Raw genomic sequence first — 21,894 nt, forward strand, 5'->3', positions numbered from 1 at the left:
TGACCTATGGGTAATGGGTACTATAGGAGGGCACTGACCTATGGGAAATGTCCTGGGTACTATAGGAGGGCACTGACCTATGGGTAATGGGTACTATAGGAGGGCACTGACCTATGGGAAATGTCCTGGGTACTATAGGAGGGCACTGACCTATGGGTAATGGGTACTATAGGAGGGCACTGACCTATGGGTACTATAGGTGGGCACTGACCTATAGGTAATGGGTACTATAGGAGGGCACTGACCTATGGGTACTATAGGTGGGCACTGACCTATAGGTAATGGGTACTATAGGAGGGCACTGACCTATGGGTACTATAGGAGGGCACTGACCTATGGGTACTATAGGAGGGCACTGACCTATGGGTACTATAGGAGGGCACTGACCTATGGGTACTATAGGAGGGCACTGACCTATGGGTACTATAGGAGGGCACTGACCTATGGGTACTATAGGAGGGCACTGACCTATGGGTACTATAGGAGGGCACTGACCTATGGGTAATGGGTACTATAGGAGGGCACTGACCTATGGGTAATGGGTACTATAGGTGGGCACTGACCTATGGGTACTATAGGAGGGCACTGACCTATGGGCTGCTGTGACAGCTCTCGGTGCTCTCTGTGAGGTGACGGTGCACGCCGCCGGGCTCGGGACACTACATACATGTGGGAGTACTCAGGGGTCGGCGGCCAATAAGAAGTAAGGCTGCGGCGGGTGCGTGTCCTGGGCCGGGCAGTGCCCCGTCTGTTAGCATGCAGCTGACCCCCACACCCCGCGTCCACACACCGGAGCCCGGCTTTTATTGTTCTGCATTAGACAACAAAGAGAGGAGTTTGCCTCTTTCTCTCCGCTGAGGGGGCGGAGTCGAGGGGGCCGGTCCAGACGGTAGGCCCCGCCCACCCCAGCCCCGTGCTGCCAATAGAACTCTCCGTGGCCGGTGTCAGCTCCATTGTGCTGTCAGCCCTGCTGGTGACGTCACGGCCTCTTATCCCCCTCTAGTGCCGTCTGGCTGCAGTGGCTCAGACAGGAGGGGAGGAAAACGCTGAGTGAGCCGGGGAGGGGCTCCTTAAAGAACCGCTGCCATCTCGGGCATATTCCGGCCACAAAGAAGTCGGGGAGCTGCGCCTGCACCCAGAGGATCCAAGCTGGGGGGACCCCCTGAGCGCCCTGCCCGGAGAGGACCACCGCCGCCTCGCTCCTCCCCGCCGCCGCCGCCGCTCTCCCGCAGCCGGCCAGCTCGCCAGCTTCCTTTGTGTCTGCAGCCACCGCCGAGGCGCGAGGAGCGGGGAGCTGACCATGCCCAGCTCGCTCTTTGCAGACATGGAGCGCTCCGGGAGCGGAGGGGGGGAGACTCTGGACGACCAGCGGGCTCTGCAGATCGCCCTGGACCAACTCTCCCTGCTCGGGCTGGACAACGACGAGAGCTCCATCTACGAGAACGAGCCCCGGAAAAAGAGCGTCAACATGACGGAGTGCGTGCCGGTGCCCAGCTCGGAGCATGTGGCGGAGATCGTGGGCAGACAAGGTGAGCGCTGTGGTGCCGCGCCGCACGTTGTGGCAATGCTGGAATGTTATGGAGACAAAGGAAGTGCGGGCAGCCCGCTGCAGATGGGGGCACGGTGAGGGGTTGGCATGGCACAGGGGCACGGTGAGGGGTTGGCATGGCACAGGGGCACGGTGAGGGGTTGGCATGGCACAGGGGCATGGTGAGGGGTTGGCATGGCACAGGGGCACGGTGAGGGGTTGGCATGGCACAGGGGCACGCTGAGGGGTTGGCATTGCACAGGGACATGCTGCTTTGTTGTGCTCCATCCTCCTGCCCATAGTGGTGGCTCATGCTTTGTGCTGTGTTGGCACTGCAGTTGGTTCACTCCCAGCTGCCCACCTTTAGCAGTGCCTTTGGTGTATGGAGATACCACTTGGGGCTGGCACTGTCCCTGCTTTGTCCCTTTTGTTGCTTTTATGGCTCATTCAGTTTTCACACCAGGTCTAATTGTGCGTTTTATCCCCATTTGCTACCCAGGTTGTAAAATCAAAGCTCTGCGGGCGAAGACCAACACCTACATCAAGACCCCGGTCCGCGGGGAGGAGCCTGTCTTTGTTGTGACTGGGAGAAAGGAAGATGTAGCCATGGCCAGGAGAGAGATCATCTCGGCGGCAGAGCACTTTTCCATGATCCGAGCTTCTCGCAATAAGAACGCTTTAAATGGAGGCTCGGTGCCCGGACCTCCAAATCTTCCTGGGCAGACCACCATCCAGGTGCGGGTGCCCTACAGAGTGGTGGGACTGGTGGTGGGACCTAAAGGGGCTACGATTAAGAGGATCCAGCAGCAGACCCACACGTACATTGTCACCCCCAGCCGGGATAAGGAGCCGGTGTTTGAGGTTACTGGAATGCCGGAGAACGTGGATCGAGCTCGGGAGGAGATTGAGGCTCACATAGCTGTGCGCACTGGAGGGCTAATAGAGCTGACCGATGAGAATGACTTTCATGCCAATGGGACTGATGTTGGCTTTGATTTGCATGGCACAGGGAGCTTATGGAGCAAACCCACCCCGTGCCTCAACTCCAGCAGCACGGGGTCACGCAAGGCTTTTTCCAATTACCGCAATGACAGCTCCAGCTCCCTGGGCAGTGCCTCTACTGACTCTTACTTTGGGGGCAATAATGGCACTAGGCTGGCAGATTATAGCCCTCCCAGCCCTGCCCTCAGTTTTACCAACAATGGCAACAATAACAATAACGTGAATGGCAATGGATATGTGTATGCCAGCGACAGCATTTCTCCTGACTGCACTGAGCTGGCCTTTGACTCCGCTTTTGACCCTGCGCCAGCTCCACCTGGCACTGCTTTGATCTGGTCCCAATTTGAACGCAATGGCACAAGCAGTGCCTCCCAGTCTCCCCCTTACCAAAACAATGCCAATGGGTTGCTGTCTAACCGGCGTCTCAATGGGGTGGGCTGCACTGCTCCGCCCAGGCTCTCACCTCCCTTGCATGGAAGCAGCGTGGTCCCTGAGCATCCTTTAGCGCGTAGAGTGCGCAGTGACCCCGGAGGTGGCCTGAGCTACTCCTCCTACCCCACCATGGGCTCTGATTCCTCCTCCTCTTCCTCGTCCTCCAGCAGCAGCAGCTCTTCCTCTTCCAGCTCGTCTTCCTCTTCATCAGGCATGAGGAGGAAAGGCAGCCGCGACTGCTCCATCTGCTTTGAGAGTGAGGTGATCGCAGCCTTGGTACCCTGCGGCCACAACCTATTCTGCATGGAGTGTGCCAACCGCATCTGCGAGAAGAACGAGCCCCAGTGCCCAGTGTGTCACGCAGAAGTCACTCAGGCCATCCGCATCTTCTCCTAGAACACTCCAGCAGCCTTCTTTATTTCAGTACTATGAATAATAAACACATGTCCTATAGCTACATTCCCACTTGTATGGTGCCATACATGTGTGTTTGTGTTTTGTACATATATATATTATTTCCCAGAACCCTTTAATATATTAATATATTGTAATATATTAATATGCAAATAATATATATATAATAATGTGATGTTGCTTATCTTACCCCCCTCATTCCTTGAATGCTTGAGGGGGCACATATATATATGTCTATGTAGTAGCCTTTTATGCCACTCTAAAGGCAAATAATAGTCTTGTACCGGGGCCAGATGTCAAATAGTAATTGCATGTCTCATGAAACGAGGCCCCTCCTTCTGGTGCGTTTATTCTCAATGGTACCCACTCTTGCTTCTCTATGTATATAGCTTGCAGCAACCAACTGACATGCGCCCCCACTCCAGAAGCAATATTGATTTGTCTTACTTAATAGTTTTGCCATTTGCAGTGGGGCCTAGGAGTGGGTTTGTCTTAAGTCCGTCTGGATGTTGTCACATGGTCAGTTTAACCCCTTCTTTGCCTGTTGGGTCCTGCTTTTGTGACACTAAGGGCCCTTTTGGAAGTGAAGGGGTTAAAAGTATAGTGGCAAAGCCTGGAGTTATTGAGACAAGGCTTCTTACTGTAAACAAAAAAAAAAAAATTTGGTTTCTACCTTGCCAAGTGGGAATGTGGCTTTAAAGCTGCAGTATCTGCACATTTTTTTTTTTTAATTCTTTTATTTGGTTATTTTTTTTAAAGGGAACTTGCTAAACACTATATCCCATGGCCATTTCTTGTAGCTGGGGGAGAACCCTATGTCTTATTGCATGCTCTGACTATGAACAAAGAACAGCAGTTTTACACTGTACAGTACTTTTTAAAGACAAATCTTCCAAACTATATAAATCTATATTTTTTGTTACTTTTTTTGTTATGCTTGTTATGTGTGGCTTATTACTTTATACAAATATTATTTTGACAAGTGGAGGGATTTTTAAGTCCTTTGAATGAATTTTTATTTTATTATGATTTTTTTATTTTAGTCTTTCTCCAGAGATGAAAATGGGGAGGGGGTGGGGGCAGGAAGAAAGAACTCCTTAGAGAGAGACCCCATGATACTGCAGCTTTAAGAAAGTAATATTAAATTGTAACATATCTTCTATAAATATATAAATATATATAATTATAAAATGGTTTTAAAAAAAGACAAATTGCATTAATACAGATTGAAGTATTTTATTCTTTTTTGACTTGAAAAATTATATTTCATATTGCAAAGATGTTTACAAGTATTTTAATTTTAAGTTCAGTGAACTTTTTTTGTAGCTGGGTTTAAATCTTTTATTTTTAGTATGGCCTTCTGGCAGAGAACACTGTATTATTTTAATATCACACAGGTGAACTTTTGGGGGAGGGGGGGGGGGGACAAAAACACACAACCATAAACTGCAAAATTGTTTTTGAACAGTATTGTGTTGGGATGGAGATTTTTTATAGGTTCCTGAAAACAATGTTTTAAATCTGCTTCACCCAGCGTCTTTTTCTATTCCGTGATATAAAGCCTATTTTATTCTATATTATTACAAGAAAAAAAAAATGATGATGAAATGTATGAACATATGAAGCCAACTCGAAGAACCGTTGACTCCTTTCTAGCGTTTGTATAAATAGATTTCAGTGGAGATTACAAGATTCTGTTGCACCACTCTAGTTTAGTATTTCTATTTTAATACATTTTGTTTACTACTTGTTTATGTATATGTAGGTGATGTTACTTGAGCGTAAATGTACTTTACTGAGCAAAGTTTAAAAAGATAAAAACAAAGTATATTTTATTTTATGATAAAGGGCCTTTAACCTCATGGTCGAAATACTAATATTATATTTGCTGAAACAAGATTTGAAAATTGTATCAAGAGTTTTATTTTTCTGACATTTAAAGTTCTACATAAATAAAGGTAAAACTTAAGTAATGGTGCTACTTCATGTTTTTTTAAGTATTTCTATATAAATCAAATAAAATATTCCAGAAATGACGGATCAGTTTGTTGTGTGAGTTGATCCTCTCTTCTGTTCATGTAATTTTTGGCTATATCTGTGAATGTCAGGTCATCTGCATCATACCAGGGCAGTAAGTAAGGGCCTAGGTGATGCTCGCATATGATGTGCTGCAGCCAAGTGCATTGTGTGCTGGAGTGCCTAATATCTGGTTACCAGGCGCACTTCTGCACATCATTGATTGAATAGACGGCACTGCTCCTCTTTGTTTGGTACCATCTGTGGGTGTGGATGCTTGGGACCATCTGTGGGTGTGTACGTGTGTGTGTTAGTGTGTATAAGACACATGAGCTTGCTACCCTTTGGTTAGAATATCTCATATTAAGCAGTTTTGTAATTTGGCTCACTCTTTAATGATGACATCTGTCATTTTACATAGGACTGCGGCACAAAATGTGGTTCTTTATTCCATTTTTATTTGTACCAATGCACCTTGCATACTGATTTAGCACATAGGGTTAACTAAGCCTATGCTGATTAACCCAATGGAGCATAGTGATTATTATTTTTTTAAACCATGATTGTGTCATAGTCCTTCCTCCAGATGGTAAATGTAAAACCAGTGGCACTGGTACCTGTATGGGCACTTACATCAGAAGCAGTGCCACTGGTTGTTTACCCCCCTTAGTGTCATTTTGCTGGTGTCATCGTTTCATAGTGTATGCGGAGGCCTTATTAAAGGAAAGGTTACATGGCGTGGGCTTGAGGAAACACTTGCTTGACATAAATGTCACAGTATTTGAAGTATGCAGGCATTGTATGCTGTTGTCTTCCTGACCTATATATGATGTTATAAAAGTACAGTAGTGGAATGGGGGGCGGGAATATCCTGGTGGGAAGCAGAGCTTTCTATTGTGCGCTGGATTCCGTCACCTAGGAATGGGTTAATCTATTCTCTATGGGTAGCTAAAGAGCAGCTTTCTGCCGCCTGTGTATTTATGATGCATCCATCTATGCACTCTGAAATGTGCATTGCTTGTCTGCTATTTTTCATCATTCCTGTTAACAGTCGTATGATGTTTGTTAGACAATTCACGCTGCCTTTATTGATTTATTCCATGTATTAGATACAGCAATATTGGCAGTATAGTGTTCTCTTGGCGCCTGCGTTCTGTCAGCATGGCCTTCTAGGAAACAATGAAATCTAAGCTTTTTAGGATTGTTAGCCCACATCTGTGGTAGGATATTGTGCCTATTTTCTAACACAAAAAAACCCCTATATATTACTATGTGCCCCCTTTCTATCATGTGTCGGAAGCAGCTGTGCCATGGTAAGGGTGCAGACAGGCATCCTGGGTGGGCAGCCTTGTGTTCTTCTAGAGCAGGGCAGTATGGAATTGCTGGCTCATGTCTGATGACATCATTGGAGCCCATCTAGGTTATCATTGACAGCGAGATGTGTTGCCTGACCCTAAATTGCTTTGGATTTTATCAACCATACGTGAGTTTTACACCAGATTTAGATTGGATCTATTGTGTTCTCCATTATTATCTTCCTTGGAGGCAGTAGAAATTGAAAAGATTCTCATAGTGGAGGAACAAGCACGTATAAATAATAACCTGCTCCGAGGCTTTACTCTGTTCCTACCCAACGCCTGATAGAGATGAATGTGGGAAGAGATGACATAATGCATCCTATGGAAGAGGGCTTATTTAATATGGATTTACAGTCATTGCCGTTTGCAAAGAGCAGTTTATAATGACATTTTGATTAATATCAGTGTGACGATACCATACTGAAAAGATCGTTTCCACCTAAAATTAAAAATATAATACATGTAAAATCCTGGAGGTTTTTGGGCCACATGTATCATCCGGCGTACGGATGATTTTTGGGGGAAAGTGACGATTTGCATATTTTTTTTATACGCAAATGGCCAATTTGCGAATAAAATATTCGCAAATCGGCACTTTCCGCCGAGTACGCCAGGGGGGCGGAAAGGGGGCGTGTAGTGGGCAGAACGGAGGGCGCGGACTCGGAGTCCGCGCGATTTACCATCCGTTCCGCCCAAATATACGCCGAAAACCTACTCCAGTCCTCAGCTGGAGTAGGTTTTCGGCGGTGCGCACCGACGCGCACGGGATTTATGTAGAGGCAATCCGCCTCTACATAAATCTCCGGAGCTGCGGGGGCATTTTTAAGTCCGGCGTAAAAAACGCCGGACTTAATAAATGCCCCCCTTTGTCTTTAGTCTAGTTATTAAAATTCTGTTCAGCTGTTTCTGGTACAGCTGCATGGTATCCACCATAGACTCCCTTCCAGCTCTCAATAGGACCATCACCCAGCTTTCCCAGACTCCTGCACTGCACATGTGTCTAGTTAAGGCTGGGTTCACACTACTTTTTTTTCATCCGTTTCTTGTATAAAATGGATGAAAAAAACAGATGCATTTGTTTGCATCTGTTTTTTATTGACCTCCATTATAAAAGAAACTGATCCATGTTTTCTTTTTTTTTTTTAAACATACACATAAAACGTTGACTACATTTTTGTGTCCATTTAAAAAAAAAAAAAACTTAGCAGTTTTGATCCTTTTTTTCATAATAGAAGTCAATGGAAAAACGGATCAAAACGTATGCACACAAATGCATCCTCCCCCCCCCCCCCCCCATCCGTTTTTCAGGCAAAAAAACGGATGAAAAAAATTGATTGCAAAAGTGTAGCGTGAACCAAGCCTAGGCAGTGTGACATGACTACATTCCCATATTTATTTAATAAATAGTTCTGAAATAGGAGTTTTTTTTTTTGTAGTTGGGTGGCAACTAAGGCTGTATTCACACGTTCAGTCAAGTTGTACGTGCTCAGGGATCCGTATGCTTGAACAATTTTACAGCCCACTGCTTTCTATTGGGCTATTCAGACATTCCGTGATTTCACGGATCCGTGAAAGGATTCCCCATAGAAATCAATGAGATCCGTGTATTTCACGGATGTACATGGATGTGACATCATTGTTTGTCCGTGAAAAACAAGGATGTGATGTAATCAATGTAATTTAAAATGCTTTAAAACAAATCCGTGAAAAAAACCCAGACACGGATGCAAAACGGACTGTTTTGCACGGATCACGGAGGTAGCTAGCAGACCACAATTCCGGACCAGGAAAAACACTGAACGTGTGAATGCAGCCTAAGGCTTCTTGCATTGTGTCTGAAGCATGGTGGTCTGTGCATCTGCGCCTGGCTTTATCTGCATACTTCGCTGCAATGTAGGAATGACCCTATAAGTAGAGACCAAGGAATAATTGTATATTCTTAAGACTAGAAACAGATTTTCCAGCTCACAGGAAAGGCGGTGATAATGGTAAATATCTTGGTTGTCACCCAGCTTTCCCAGAAAGAGAGAAATGTGAATTTTAGTAGCATGACAGAAGCGGACACTAAGAGGTGACTAATATTTATTCTATGACTTCAGTTCAGCAGAAACTGCTTAGTAAGCTGCTGAATGTAAGTATTTCTGCCCTCCGCTCAGCAGTGTGACTTGTGATCTGCATCACGTCTGTTGGTTTGTCTTCACTGGGAGAAGGAACAATCCTTTTTGTTGGCTCCTGAAATGGCCTTTCCAGCTGCTGCTGTTTAGATGTTTATCCCCTACACACAGGAAGTGAGAGGAGTTTGGAGGAGAGGTGTGAATTGTCCAAGCAAGCTGTCTGATCAAAGGGCTGAGGAGCAAGACCTCACAAGCCCAGCACTCACATTAACCGAAACCACAGTAGTACATAACAGTGTCATTGTCTATGGTGAGAAACTGCTAACTGCGTGTGTATTAGGGGCTGGCTTCTAGGGGATACAGCAAGGAAACTGGTTTTACGTGCTGTGTAACATCACAGAACTACTAGTCCCAGCACGTGTGAACTGTTTAAGTAATGGAAGTTAAAATCTAAGTTCCTTCAGATGCTGCTTTATTAATTCTTAAAGGAGAAGTCCGGGGCTGCAATCATTTTTTGAAAAGGTGGGCGAAACATAACCACCACTATTTACCCGTCCCTGTGCCTGTCCAACGCCTGATCCCCGCTCTCTAGAGATGAGCGAACCTGGAGCATGCTCGAGTCGATCCGAACCCGAACTTTCGGCATTTGATTAGCCGTGGCTGCTGAACTTGGATAAAGCCCTAAAGCTATGTGGAAAACATGGATATAGTCATTGGCTGTATACATGTTTTCCAGACAACCTTAGAGCTTTATCCAAGTTCAGCAGCCACCGATGTTTGGTTGGCATGGGGAGAGGTAAATAGTTGTTCCTTATAATGTTTCCCCCCTGCCAAGTTTAAAAAAAAATGCAAGACTTCTCTTTTAAAGCACCTAATTGTGTGGCCTTTATCACTGGCTGTATCTTTTCCTTATACCTATATGAGATGTTTCATATAAAGACAGGGAAAAAAATGCAAGCCATGACGTTGCGCCAAATGCATTGTTAATTTGGTTGGTAAGAATAGAGGTGCGAGCAGTGTTATTTTTTAAGTCAAATTGGACACAATGGGCTACAGTAGCTTTAACCCCTTAAGGACAGAGCCTGAAATGGCCTTAATGACAGAGACAAATTTTATGAATATGACCAGTGTCACTTTAGTCATTAATAACTTCGGGATGCTTTTACCTATCCGGCTGATTCTGAGATTGTTTTCTCGTGACATATTGTACTTTACATTTCTGGTAAATTGGAGTCGATACTCATAACAAATCTTTATGAAAAAAACCCAAATAATGTGAAAAAATGTGAAAAAATGCATTTTTCCAACTTTGAAACTTCTTTGCGTATACAGAAAGTGGTTATACCACATAAATTATATATTAAATAGCATTAGCAACATGTCTACTTTATGTTGGCGGCATTTATTAAACTATCTTTCATTTTTTTTAGACAATAGGAAGCTTAAAACATTAGCAGCAAATTTCCAAATTTTCAGTAAAATTTCAAAATCAGATATTTTTAGGGACCTGTTCAGGTTTAAAGTGTATTTGAGGAGCCTGTATGTTAGAAAGCCCCACAAAGCACCCCATTTCAGAAACTGCACCCCCCAAACTCTGCAAAAGCATATCCAGAAAGTGTTTTAACCCTTTAGGGGAGTCACAGAAATAAAAGCTAAGTGTGTAAGGAATTTGAAAATTTTAATTTTCTGTGCAGAGATTTTATTGTAATCCAATATTTTTCATAATTATAAACCTAATACCAGAGAAATGCACCCCAATAATTATTGCCCCGTTTCTGCAGTTTATAGAAATACCCCATATGTGGCCGTATTGCGCTATTTGACGCAACCACAAGCCTCAGATATAAGGGAGCGCCTAGTGAATTTCAACGCCTCCGTTATATTTGGTCATTTTTGACTGTACCACTTCAGGTTGGCAGAGGCTCTGGGGTGCCAAAACCTAAAAAACACCCCTAAAGGGACACCATTTAGAAAACTACACCCCTCAAGGAATGTAACAAGGGGTGCGGTGAGCATCTGGACCCCACAGGTGCTTCACAGATTTTCTGAACAATATGGCGTGAAAAAAGAAAAATTTATTTTTTACACTAAAACGTTGTTCTAGCCTTCAATTTTTCATTTTCTTAAAGGGATAAGAGGCAAAAAAAGACAAAAAATGTGTAGCGCAGTTTCTCCCGAGTACAGAAATACCCCACATGTGGCGATAGAGTGCCAAGGGGGCGCAGGACGAGCCTCCAAAGGGAAGGAGCGCCAATTGGCTTTTGGAAGCCGAATTTTACTGAAAAGGATTTCAAGGGCCATGTCGCATTTACAGAGCTCTCGTGCTGCCAAGACACTGGAAACCCCCCACAAGTGATTCCATTCTGGAAACTACACCCCTCAAGGAATCTAACAAGGGGTGCAGTGAGCATATGGACCCCACTGGTGACGGGCACAAATGTGGAACAATGTGACGTGAAAGGGAAAATTTTCATTTTTTCACTTTCATGGCACAAATGTGCCCATCATCAAGGGGTCCATATCCTCACTGCACCCCTTGTTAGATTCCTTGAGGGGTGCAGTTTCCAGAATGGGGTCACTTGTGGGGGGTTTCCAGTGTTTTGGCAGCACGAGGGCTCTGTAAATGCGACATGGCGTTCATCATCCATTCTAGCCAAATCCAACCTCCAAAATCCAAATGGTGCTCCTTCCCTTCGAAGGCTTGCCCTGCGCCCACATGGCGTTTTATGTCCACATGTGGGGTATTTACGGACTCGGGGGAAATTGCTCTACACATATTGTGTGTTTTTTTCTCTTTTAACCCCTTGTGAAAATGATAAATTCAAGGCTAAACCAACATTATAGTGTAAAAAATGTAATATTTCATTTTCACGCCACATTGTTCCACATTTGTGCCCGTCACCAGTGGGGTCCATATGCTCACTACACCCCTTGTTACATTCCCTGAGGGGTGTAGTTTCCATAATGGGGTCACTTGTGGGGGGTTTCAACTGTCTTGGCAACACAGAGGCCTTTTGAATGCAACATGGCCCCTCAAAATCCATTCCATCCAAATCCAGCCTTCAAAAACGAAATGGTGCTCCTTCCCTTCGGAGGCTTGCCCTGCGCCCACATGGCGCTTTATGTCCACATGTGGGGTATTTACGGACTCGGGGGAAATTGCGCTACACATTTTGTTTTTTTTCTCCTCTTTTAACCCCTTGTGAAAATGATATATTCAAGGCTAAACCAACATTATAGTGTAAAAAATGTAATATTTCATTTTCACGCCACATTGTTCCACATTTGTGTCCGTCACCAGTGGGGTCCATATGCTCACTACACCCCTTGTTACATTCCTTGAGGGGTGCAGTTTCCATAATGGGGTCACTTGTGGGGGGTTTCAACTGTCTTGGCAACACAGGGGCCTTTTGAATGCAACATGGCCCCTCGAAATCCATTCCATCCAAATCCAGCCTTCAAAAACCAAATGGCGCTTCTTCCCTTCGGAGGCTTACCCTGCACCCGCATGGCGCTTTATGTCCACATGTGGGGTATTTCCGTACTGAGGGGAAATTGCTCTACACATTAAATGTTTTTTTTATCTTTTAACCCCTTGTGAAAATGAAAAAACATGACAAGATTAATGATTTAGAGTAAAAATTTTACAAAAATTACACTAAATGTTGGTCTAGCCTTGATTTTTTTCCATTTCCACAAGGGGTTAAAAAAGAAAATGAACACAAAACGTGTAGGGTAGTGTCCCCTGAGTACGAAAATACCCCACATGTGGGCATAATGTGCCATATGGGCACAGGGCAAGTCACCAAAGGGACAGAGCGCCATTTAGAGGCTGGAATGGAGGATGGAGGCCATGTCGCAATTACAAAGCTCCTGTGCTGCCAGGACAGTAGAAACCCCCGACAAGTGACCCCATTCTGGAAACTACACCCCATAAGGAATCTAACAAGGGGTGCAGTGAGCATATGGACCCCACTGGTGACGGGCACTTACGTAGAACATGTGCCGAGAAAATAAAAAATACAATTTTTTTCATTTTCACGTCCCAAATGTGGCCGTCACCAGGGGGCCATATCCCCGCTGCCCCCCTTCTTAGATTCCTTATGGGGTCTAGTTTCCAGAATGGGGTCACTTGTGGGGGGTTTCTACTGTCCTGGCCGCACAGAGGCTTTGTAATTGCATCATGGCATCCTCTAATGGGAATGGCAGCCATACCTACTTAGCTGGGGAAAAGGGACAATTCTAATTTATTTGGGGGGATTAGGCCAATTATTAGTTTATAAGGTTGGAAATGACAGGTGTCCATCAAATTCAACCTGTGTTGACCCAGAGGAAGGCAAAAAAAAACCCTCGTAAGGCAGACGACAGTAGCCTCATCACAGGGGAAAAATTCCTTCCCGACTCCATATTGGCGATCAGAATAATCCCTGGATCAACGTGACCCCTGAAATAGGAATAAGGGACAGAATTTAGATAATGTAGAACCCCAGTGACGTGTGGTGCGCCTTGGAGCGATCCAGTATGCAGAGGCCGGGGTGATCAGGACGGGTGTCACACGGGAAAATGGTGTCCCTCCTGATCCCCCTGTTACACCACACTCGGCACTTCTTCTGGGGTCTCCTGTTCTCCAGTGTGGGGGACGTCACCTGGAAAATGTTGTCCTGGTGCGATCCGGGGTCCTTCATATCCAGAAGCGCTGGGTCCGCTCCATGGCTGCTAAATATTAGGGCCCTATTACTACTTCTGATATGTTCGGATCGTGCCGCAAGCTACAGTAGCTCAGGCAGCGAGGGACCGGAAGAGGGGGTGCTGGTATAAAAGTTATCCCCGTACAGGTGGTGGTGACCTTTATCCAGCAGTGGGAAGATCAGTTCCCGAACGATCTTCCCACTAACTCCGAGGATGGGGGGGGAGGGGGCATCTGGGGGCTGGATTCGGGTGTCCCTTCCTACATACACTCTAAGGGTACGTGCACACTGCGGAATCGCGACAGATAACCCTTTGTGCATTCCACAGCTGGCACCCACCGGCGGACTGATGCAGGCGCACGTCTCCGTCCGTGTCGTAGACTCCATTCTATGCACGGGCGGATTCCGCTCTCCGTCCAACGTATTCATTCTTTGGATGGACGATGGAATCCGCCCGTGCATAGAATGGAGTCTATGACACGGGTAGAGACATGCGCCCGCATCAGTCCGCCGGCGGGTGCCAGCTGCGGAATGCACAAAGGGTTATCCTTCGCCATTCCGCAGTGTGCACGTACCCTAAATCTGTAAGTGTACCCAGAGGTACGCTCACAGAGTTTGTAGAATTTCACTCCATACCGTCATCTCTTATTGGGACGGTACTGGCGGAAAAGACGTGTCTGGGGGGCAGCGTACGCTACGCTACCCCCAGACATGTCATTGGAGGATGAGGATGAATGGAGGAAAGAACGATCCCCCCCATTCATCCTCACTGGCTGTTTCGGTGTCGGAGGTAATAATAACGTATCCCTCTGACGCCGAAAACACCCTGGGGGCCATCTTTATACGGGGATTGGTATATGGGGTATGTAGTGGTGTAGTGTCAAACTTTATTCAATGTAGTGTGGTGTAATGTAGTGTTTTTTTACGTGTTTTTTTACAGTAAGTATAAAAAAAAAACCTACGCCAACAAAGGAGTTGGTGATATATTCTACTGCCACGGTCTGCACTTATAAGCAGACCGTGGCAGTAGAATATAGAAAAAAAACACCCTACGCCAAAAAGGAGGAGTTGCTGATTAGCAGCGCACTTTCGTGCGATGCTGATCAACACTCAGCGGCGATAGGGTGCGGAAAATAGAAAAAAAAAAATTTGAAAAAAAAATAAATAAAAATTTCTACATTCTGAACATCCCTATAGTGGCTGATACGTGTATTACACATTATCAGCCGCTAGAGGGCAGCAGAGCGCAAAATACGGAAACAGCCGACGCTGGAGCCGAAAATAGCCGAGAGAAGCCGAACGTGACGTCACGGAAGAAGCCGAAGACCCGAACGAAGACGAGGATGCCGCGAACCCGGAAGACGCCGATCAGGAGCCCGGGACAGGTGAGTAATGTACAAATACCTGCTCTGGACCCCTCGGCTGCCTAGCTGAGGGGTCCAGGGCAGGTATTTACTATTTTGTGGGACTCTGATCGCCGTGCCACCGGCCCGATCGCCGTGAACGGCCGGCCGGCCGTTCACGGCGATCGGGCCGGTGGCACGGCGATCACCATTACTTTTTACAGTAATGGCGGTCGGTGCCGTCCTCGGACAGCACCGACCGCCATTTTTTTCCGGGTCATCGGGTCGCCGATGACCCGGAAAGGTTCCGATCGCCGCTATTGGCTGATCTGAATTGATCAGCCTATAGCGGCGATCGTAAGCACGGGGGGTGTTAACCACCCCCCGTGCCGTGAAGCTAAGATGGCCTGCTATGATTTATAGCAGGCCATCTTCCCCGACCGCTGTGTGTGAACACGCAGCGATCGGGGAAACATCGGGCGTAAATTTACGCCCTGATGCGCCAAGTACCAGGGCGCGAGGGCGTAAGTTTACGCCCGATGTCGTTAAGGGGTTAAACTTAACATACAGACTTATATATAGCTTAATGCCATTAGTTTATTGTTGCCCAAACCTGTTTATTTCAGCAGGTCCCCCCTGGCAGATAATGATGAGAAAGGAGAGGATTAGGGTGCATTTACACAGAAAGATTTATCTGACAGATTTTGGAAGCCAAAGCCAGGAATGGATTTGAAAAGAGGAGAAATCTCAGCCTTTCCTTTATGACCTGATCCCTGTTTACAGTCTGTTCCTGGTTTTGGCTTTAAAGATCTGTCAGATAAATCTGTCTGTGTAAATGCACCATTAGGCGCTTAGATTTCAACATGTTTAATTCTTTCGTCCACAAGGGAGATAACCTGCTAGAGCTGTCAGTGGTATACCCACCTTCATGAAAACATGCTCGGCTAAGCCAAGTGTGCATGGATATGGGGAGACTGGGATTAGAAAGCTGTTCGTTGAACATGCATTTGGCTGACGGCTATCTAATATGTATGGCCAGCTCAAGAATGTAATTGACTTAACATTATTTTAATGGCCAGAGCAGATATAATATAATTAAGTTGTCATTTCCTGGAAGCCTAAGACACCGCTGGTGCAGGGGAGCTCTGAGGAGACTCTGCAGCATCTGTCTATGTGCTCCATCCACTGGAGAGATGAATTAACATATTGCAACAGATTTCAACCATACGTATGAAGCACCTACACCATGTTTTATGATCAATCTATGTCATAAGTAGCCAAATTTTCTTCCCCATATAAGTGTTGGAAAACAACACCAGATTTTTTTTACGCTATGGTGGATTAATAACTGGGCACCTGCTGCACTGGTGGATATACTTGGTGTATTATTGTCTGATGTCCCAATATTATTCTCCCATAGTGTGTCCAATCCGACTATTGGCATGTAATGATGTTAGTGACTGATGCTGGAGTGTGACAGCCTTTATATCTGTGATGGAGTAGCTGTCACCAGGACTATTTCCTTATTAAAACTAATAAATGGCTTTCTAGTTTTGTGTAAATGAAGGTATGCATCATCCTAAAACTAGTATTTTTCGTTTTCAAGAACTTTGCTTGCTGCCAGTGAATGGAAACACTTTTGTTTGCATTGTGGTGCTAAATACCTAGGACACAAAGGGCCTGTTCACACTGAGGAATTAGCGCTGAATCCTCACTGAAAATTCTGCCTGAAAATATTGTGCAGAGCCAAATTCGATCGAGTTCAATGGAATTTGCGCTCTGCAGTTCACACAGCTAAATTTCCGCACTGAATTTTCCACGGCCGATTCCCATGGAAATGTATTGAGCAGTGAGTTTCTGCTCTGAAAATTTTCAGCGTGGAATACTTGTGGAAATTAAGCGCGGGATTGGAAAAAAATTAATAAATTCAATTAAATGAAAACTGAATTTGCGTGGAATTCCGCCAGAGGCGATTCTGGGCGGAACACTTTCCTCGCAGATTCTGTGAGAATTTTGCACGTAATTTCACAAGAACACTTTCCTCGCTGATTCCTAAATGTGAACTGGCCCATGAACAGGAATTGTTTTCACTCCATTTCCTGACAACAAGCGGTGATCTTTACAAAATGCAATCTGTTCATTAGAGATTATAACTTTTATGATACCTTTTAATAAGCTTTATTCACATTAAAATGAAAACCTCCTCAATCCAAAGGGTCGCAGAGAGAAAGAAAAGCTGTAACCTTGGGATCTGTGGTTAAAGAAAAGTCAGGGAGCTGATGTAGCAGAGGTGATAGGGTTTGTGTGGGTGTGAGTGGTTTCATGGAAACTTGGGCCTTTCTCTGTTCTAGGTATTGTGTTTGTAGTGAAGCAATGCTATCATTTTCCATATTAAAGTTTATGTAAGAACACTATTGATTTTCCAGTTAAAAAGTTGACAGTTAAAGCCTTGATCTATTATATAATATGTTACCATCAATTAAAAATCAATAGGAATATATCTCCTCAGCTGCCTATGGGAACAGATTGGGAAGGGAGCTGTGTCACACTACACTAAGTGCAGGTTATATGCTGTATATTAAAGCAGCTTTACATAGACTTGTGGGACGTGTATGTCAGTGTAATCTCTAAACACACACATTAATCTGCTTGGGAAGAAGCCAACTCAAACCGCTGTATATAAAGAGCATTATTTCCTGATATCATTTCCTGATAAGTATTGAGTAGTAATCTCTACAATGTACCTGTATTTTATGGCTAATCACTGATGGCTTAGTTCATTGTCCTGGTTTCCTGAATACATTTACAATACAGGTCTTGGCACCAGCTCTATTAGGAAACTAATATATAAATAGTAAAGAAAAGTGCCCATACATAACTGTAACTAAATCAGTAACATAATACACATAAAGATGCTTCCTCCTGGCTCGCTGACCAATGTGAAGGTATCCTTGAGACGGCATCAGGAGATGTGGAATGGCCATAGAGCTAAAGTTTCCTACTGTGCATCTTATGTCATGCATCAATAAAGCAGTGAAGGGGTTAGTGCCCTGTGTTCTTTTATCCCTGCAAGGTTTCCCTCAGCCACAGATTTTGCACTATATTATTTGGGGTTGGAAAAAACACCCTAAAATTGCTATAAGTTTTTTCTGCTGCAGTTTCACAAAACTGCAAACACACTAAAAAAAACTCCAAATCAGAAAGCATCCTATGGGTATTGCCTTTCATTTTTCCCTGTTGACTCTCAGCTAACATCTGGCTACAGCATTTTTGAGGCAAAAAAAAAAATGCCATGTGTCAATTTTGGCACTTTTTAGTGCCCTTTAAAAAAAAACAAAAAAAAAACCTCAAGTCCAGCGTGAACTGGATTGTCTGTCTGCGTCTTATTGTGGAGCACCATTTAAAAGGGTTGCTAATAAGCAGTCGATGGAAATTTCCCTCCTGGTCAGTCAGATGGGTTCTGACTGGTTAGGGTATGTGCACACAAACAAATTCTCCCAGATAACTTGCTGTGGATTCTGCTGCTCATCTCTGCATGCTCCCGCTTCACTCACCACCCGTCCCATAGACTCTATTCTATGGTTAGACAGGCCCAAGATACTGAAATATTGTACCAACAACAGTCACACTCAGTCACAAAAGCTATTTTAGCATAGCTTGTATATTCTCGCTGTGCTCACATAGGTTTCTCCTCTTTGTTTCCTCACACACTCTGACAGATGAAGATGAGTGACCACTGAAGATTGGCGGGCTAGAGCACAGGGCAGTTTCTAGGGCATTTTGCTAACAAGGTGAATATAAAAAAAAAAGCACCGAACCCATGCAGTGTATAACGTATTTGTATATAGGTACATCTCATAAATATAAAAGCCACATTGGAAGGAAGAAAAATAAGTCAAACACAAAAGAACACCTACTCATAAAGTCAGGGACATGTGTATGCTACCACAATACAAAGACAAATCTAACCAATAATAATGCAATACAGCAAGTACATAGTCAGAATACATTTTACATAGGCACTCTGTAGAGTATTAACTCTGTGAACTATACAAGAGAATACAGTATTGATCAGGCTCAGTCACAGGCAGAATACATAGACATTAAAGCAGGTGACTCACATGGGATGTCTCCTGATTGTAGTCATTCTTTTTCCTCTTTTCCTAATGATTGCAGAGTTTGCTGCCCAGACATTTATGGCTCTGGAGCCCACAAGAACACATCATAAGAACACCAATACTGACCATACACCCCGACATTTTTAGGCTTCAGATCAGGCCCCTGCATGTGCTTTTTTTTGGTTCCAGGTGCATTTCAGCAGCTGAGTATTGTGTACCGCAGTACAATACATCCTAACACTGGGCAGTGTCTTTACCTAGTACAAGGTAGGGGAGTATACAAATCCTCTTGGCTCACAAAGCCTGTCACTGATGTTCAGCTAGCTGCTGATATGGTCACTCTTATAATGGATGAATTTTTATTATACTTCTTGAACCAGGTGCTTTATTTTAGTTAATGGGGCCCAAAGAATTATGAATTCTGAGACCTTCTGACATTTTTGGAACTGCAATGTACCTAATCCCTGGCTTTTGGGTTTTGTTCACTTTCCATCAAGTTAAATTAGGAGTAAAATAAACTATATGTCAAAGCACAGAATTTGTATGCAATGACGAGATTCTGGTTTCCAACAGAAGTTGGAACTGATATCCGTCATACAAAGGCTTAAGTGGTGTTGCTTTATGTAAACTGAAGTGGCAGTAGTTTAAGAAGATCCAAAAGCTGCAGGATCCAAAGATTTTAGATTACATTGCACCCATTCTGCATTGTTACGCAGAACGCTCCAAAGGGAATGCTTTCCAGTATATTTCTATGGGGGTTTGCTACTGCTCTGGAGAGTTCCTGTCTAGGCCAGAGATGTCAGCAGAGAGCACTGTGTCAGACTGAAAATAGAACATCACTTTCTGCAGGACATACAGCAGCTGATAAATATGGGAAGACTTGAGATTTTTTAATTGAAGTACATTACAAATCTATATAACTTTCTGACACCAGTTGATTTGAAAGAAAAAGATTTTTGCTGATCAACCCCTTTAACATAAAAATACTCTGCTTTCCTTTTTTTGCACTTATTATGAGTTACCTAATATATTCTTCGCCATTCACATCAGAATTCTGCTGGTGCTGATGACAATAGAGCTAATCTGTCAGGTCATAGCAGGGCTTAACCGTAGAATTTTGAAAGCAGCTATGTAAAAAAGTTACAAGAGAGAGAGCTCAAAATCAATACAAAGCTTTAATAAAATGATTTGCAAAGATACTCAGCTTTTTGTTAAAAAATACATTTTGCTTTTACTGTATTAGATCACACCGTAATTTTGGAAAGGCTCGAGGTTATTACTGGAAAAACGTTAAAAAGTGCTAAATCGCTGCTTCTATTCATGGTACATAACCTGCAACATTTAAGTTACAGAATTATTCCATTAGATTTTCAACTACAAAAGTACCAATAAATAATATGTCAGGTCTTAATTTGTTAAGGCCTTAATGAATCCCAGACCTATAAATTTATATTTTCTTCAGTGTAGAGCCAGAAAAATCATAAAGTAACATATCCCAAACATATGATGGTGGTGTGAGATAAAATGCCACAATCTTTCTAGTTGAGATTATACAACGGAAGGGGGATGTATCAAGACTGGATTTTCTGTACGCTGGTCTTAACAAAATGCAGTTAATAATAGAATCAATCTACACTAAAAGTTGAGTTTTGCAAATATATTGCATTATTTATCTGGTATTTAGTTTAAAGGAGAACTCCAGGCAAAAGTAAAAATCCAGGATGGGCAGGGGGTGGTGGGAATATATTAATGACGTTATACTTACCCATCCTGGTGCCCCTGCAGTGCCAGTGGTCACCCACCGGTCTCCTGTATCTCTCGGTCTGGTAATATCATGACCTGGCTTAGAAATGCCCGCTCAGCCAATCAGTGACTGAGGCAGGACACCTCTGCAGTCTCTGACTGGCTGAGCAGGTAGTTCCTGTCGGGTCTACACAGGAACCCAGGACATCCAGGAGACTGGAGGGTGACAGTGAGCTGATAAAGCTGTGGGGGCATCTGACATATAAGTATCAGTTAATTATTATGTTCCCACCACCGCCTGCCCTCCTGGAGTACCCTTTTAAACCATCTTACTCCAGAGCTATACTGCAGGCTTCAGAGCATTCCTTGCTTCTTTTATGTCTATGCAGAGCTTGCTCTGCTGCTTTGCACTGTGTAGAGCTTGCATCAGGCATGATACAATAAGTTGATGAACTATCACACTATAAGAGATTGGCTCCTATAATGTACAAATCTCATTTACCTCAACTCACACACCAATGTTAGTAAATATGAGCTCATCTCTATTGGAACTCACTCTTTTGCATGAATAAACATGGCCAGTTTAGGGACAGCTCCTTATATTTCCAGCTTAACCATCTCACTGCTTTATAGGAGCTAAGCTGTTAAGGACATGTCTTTAAACGAGATTGTTGACTCTTCTAGTAACAACCAGCAGACTTGTAAATGCAGCTCTGCAGCACACAGGACCATAATTGTCACAATGTATATACAAATACACTATAATCCGAATCTAATTCCCATATATACACAGTAGGACACTGCACAAAAGAGAAATCTGTAACATTTGCACAAGTGTTTGATTTTTGTACTTAGGCTGTGTTCACACTACGTATATTTCAGTCAGTATTGTGGTCCTCATATTGCAACCAAAACCAGGAGTGGATTAAAAACACAGAAAGGCTCTGTTCACACAATGTTGAAATTGAGTGGATGGCCGTCATTTAATGGCAAATGCCTGTGTTTTTAATCCACTCCGGGTTTTGGTTGCAATATGAGGACCACAATACTGACTGAAATATACATAGTGTGAACCCAGCCTTATATTGCATTCATTGATAATTAGTTTAGCAATCCCATAATTCACTAGGCGCTTGTA

General features: G+C 44.1%; 1 protein-coding gene and 1 long non-coding RNA gene across 2 annotated transcripts in view; both read left to right on the top strand.

Annotated features, from left to right (window-relative positions):
• LOC138779656 (uncharacterized) overlaps window positions 1-21,894 on the top strand; it is a 113,881-nt gene that overhangs the window by 52,065 nt on the left and 39,922 nt on the right. The window lies entirely within an intron of this gene.
• MEX3B (mex-3 RNA binding family member B) lies at window positions 952-4,595 on the top strand. The gene is made up of 2 exons (XM_069956618.1): window positions 952-1,529; window positions 2,028-4,595. The coding sequence occupies exons 1-2, from the start codon at window positions 1,301-1,303 to the stop codon at window positions 3,356-3,358; spliced, it is 1,560 nt and encodes a 519-aa protein (XP_069812719.1). The 5' UTR covers window positions 952-1,300; the 3' UTR covers window positions 3,359-4,595.

Source organism: Dendropsophus ebraccatus, chromosome 1, assembly GCF_027789765.1.
Source record: "Dendropsophus ebraccatus isolate aDenEbr1 chromosome 1, aDenEbr1.pat, whole genome shotgun sequence".
Taxonomy (NCBI): Eukaryota; Metazoa; Chordata; class Amphibia; order Anura; family Hylidae; genus Dendropsophus; species Dendropsophus ebraccatus.

Coding starts and splice junctions, on each gene's coding strand:
- MEX3B (XM_069956618.1), top strand. CDS start 1,301: ATGCCCAGCTCGCTCTTTGCAGACATGGAGCGCTCCGGGAGCGGAGGG. Junction 1,530..2,027: donor GGAGATCGTGGGCAGACAAG/GTGAGCGCTGTG, acceptor TTTGCTACCCAG/GTTGTAAAATCAAAGCTCTG.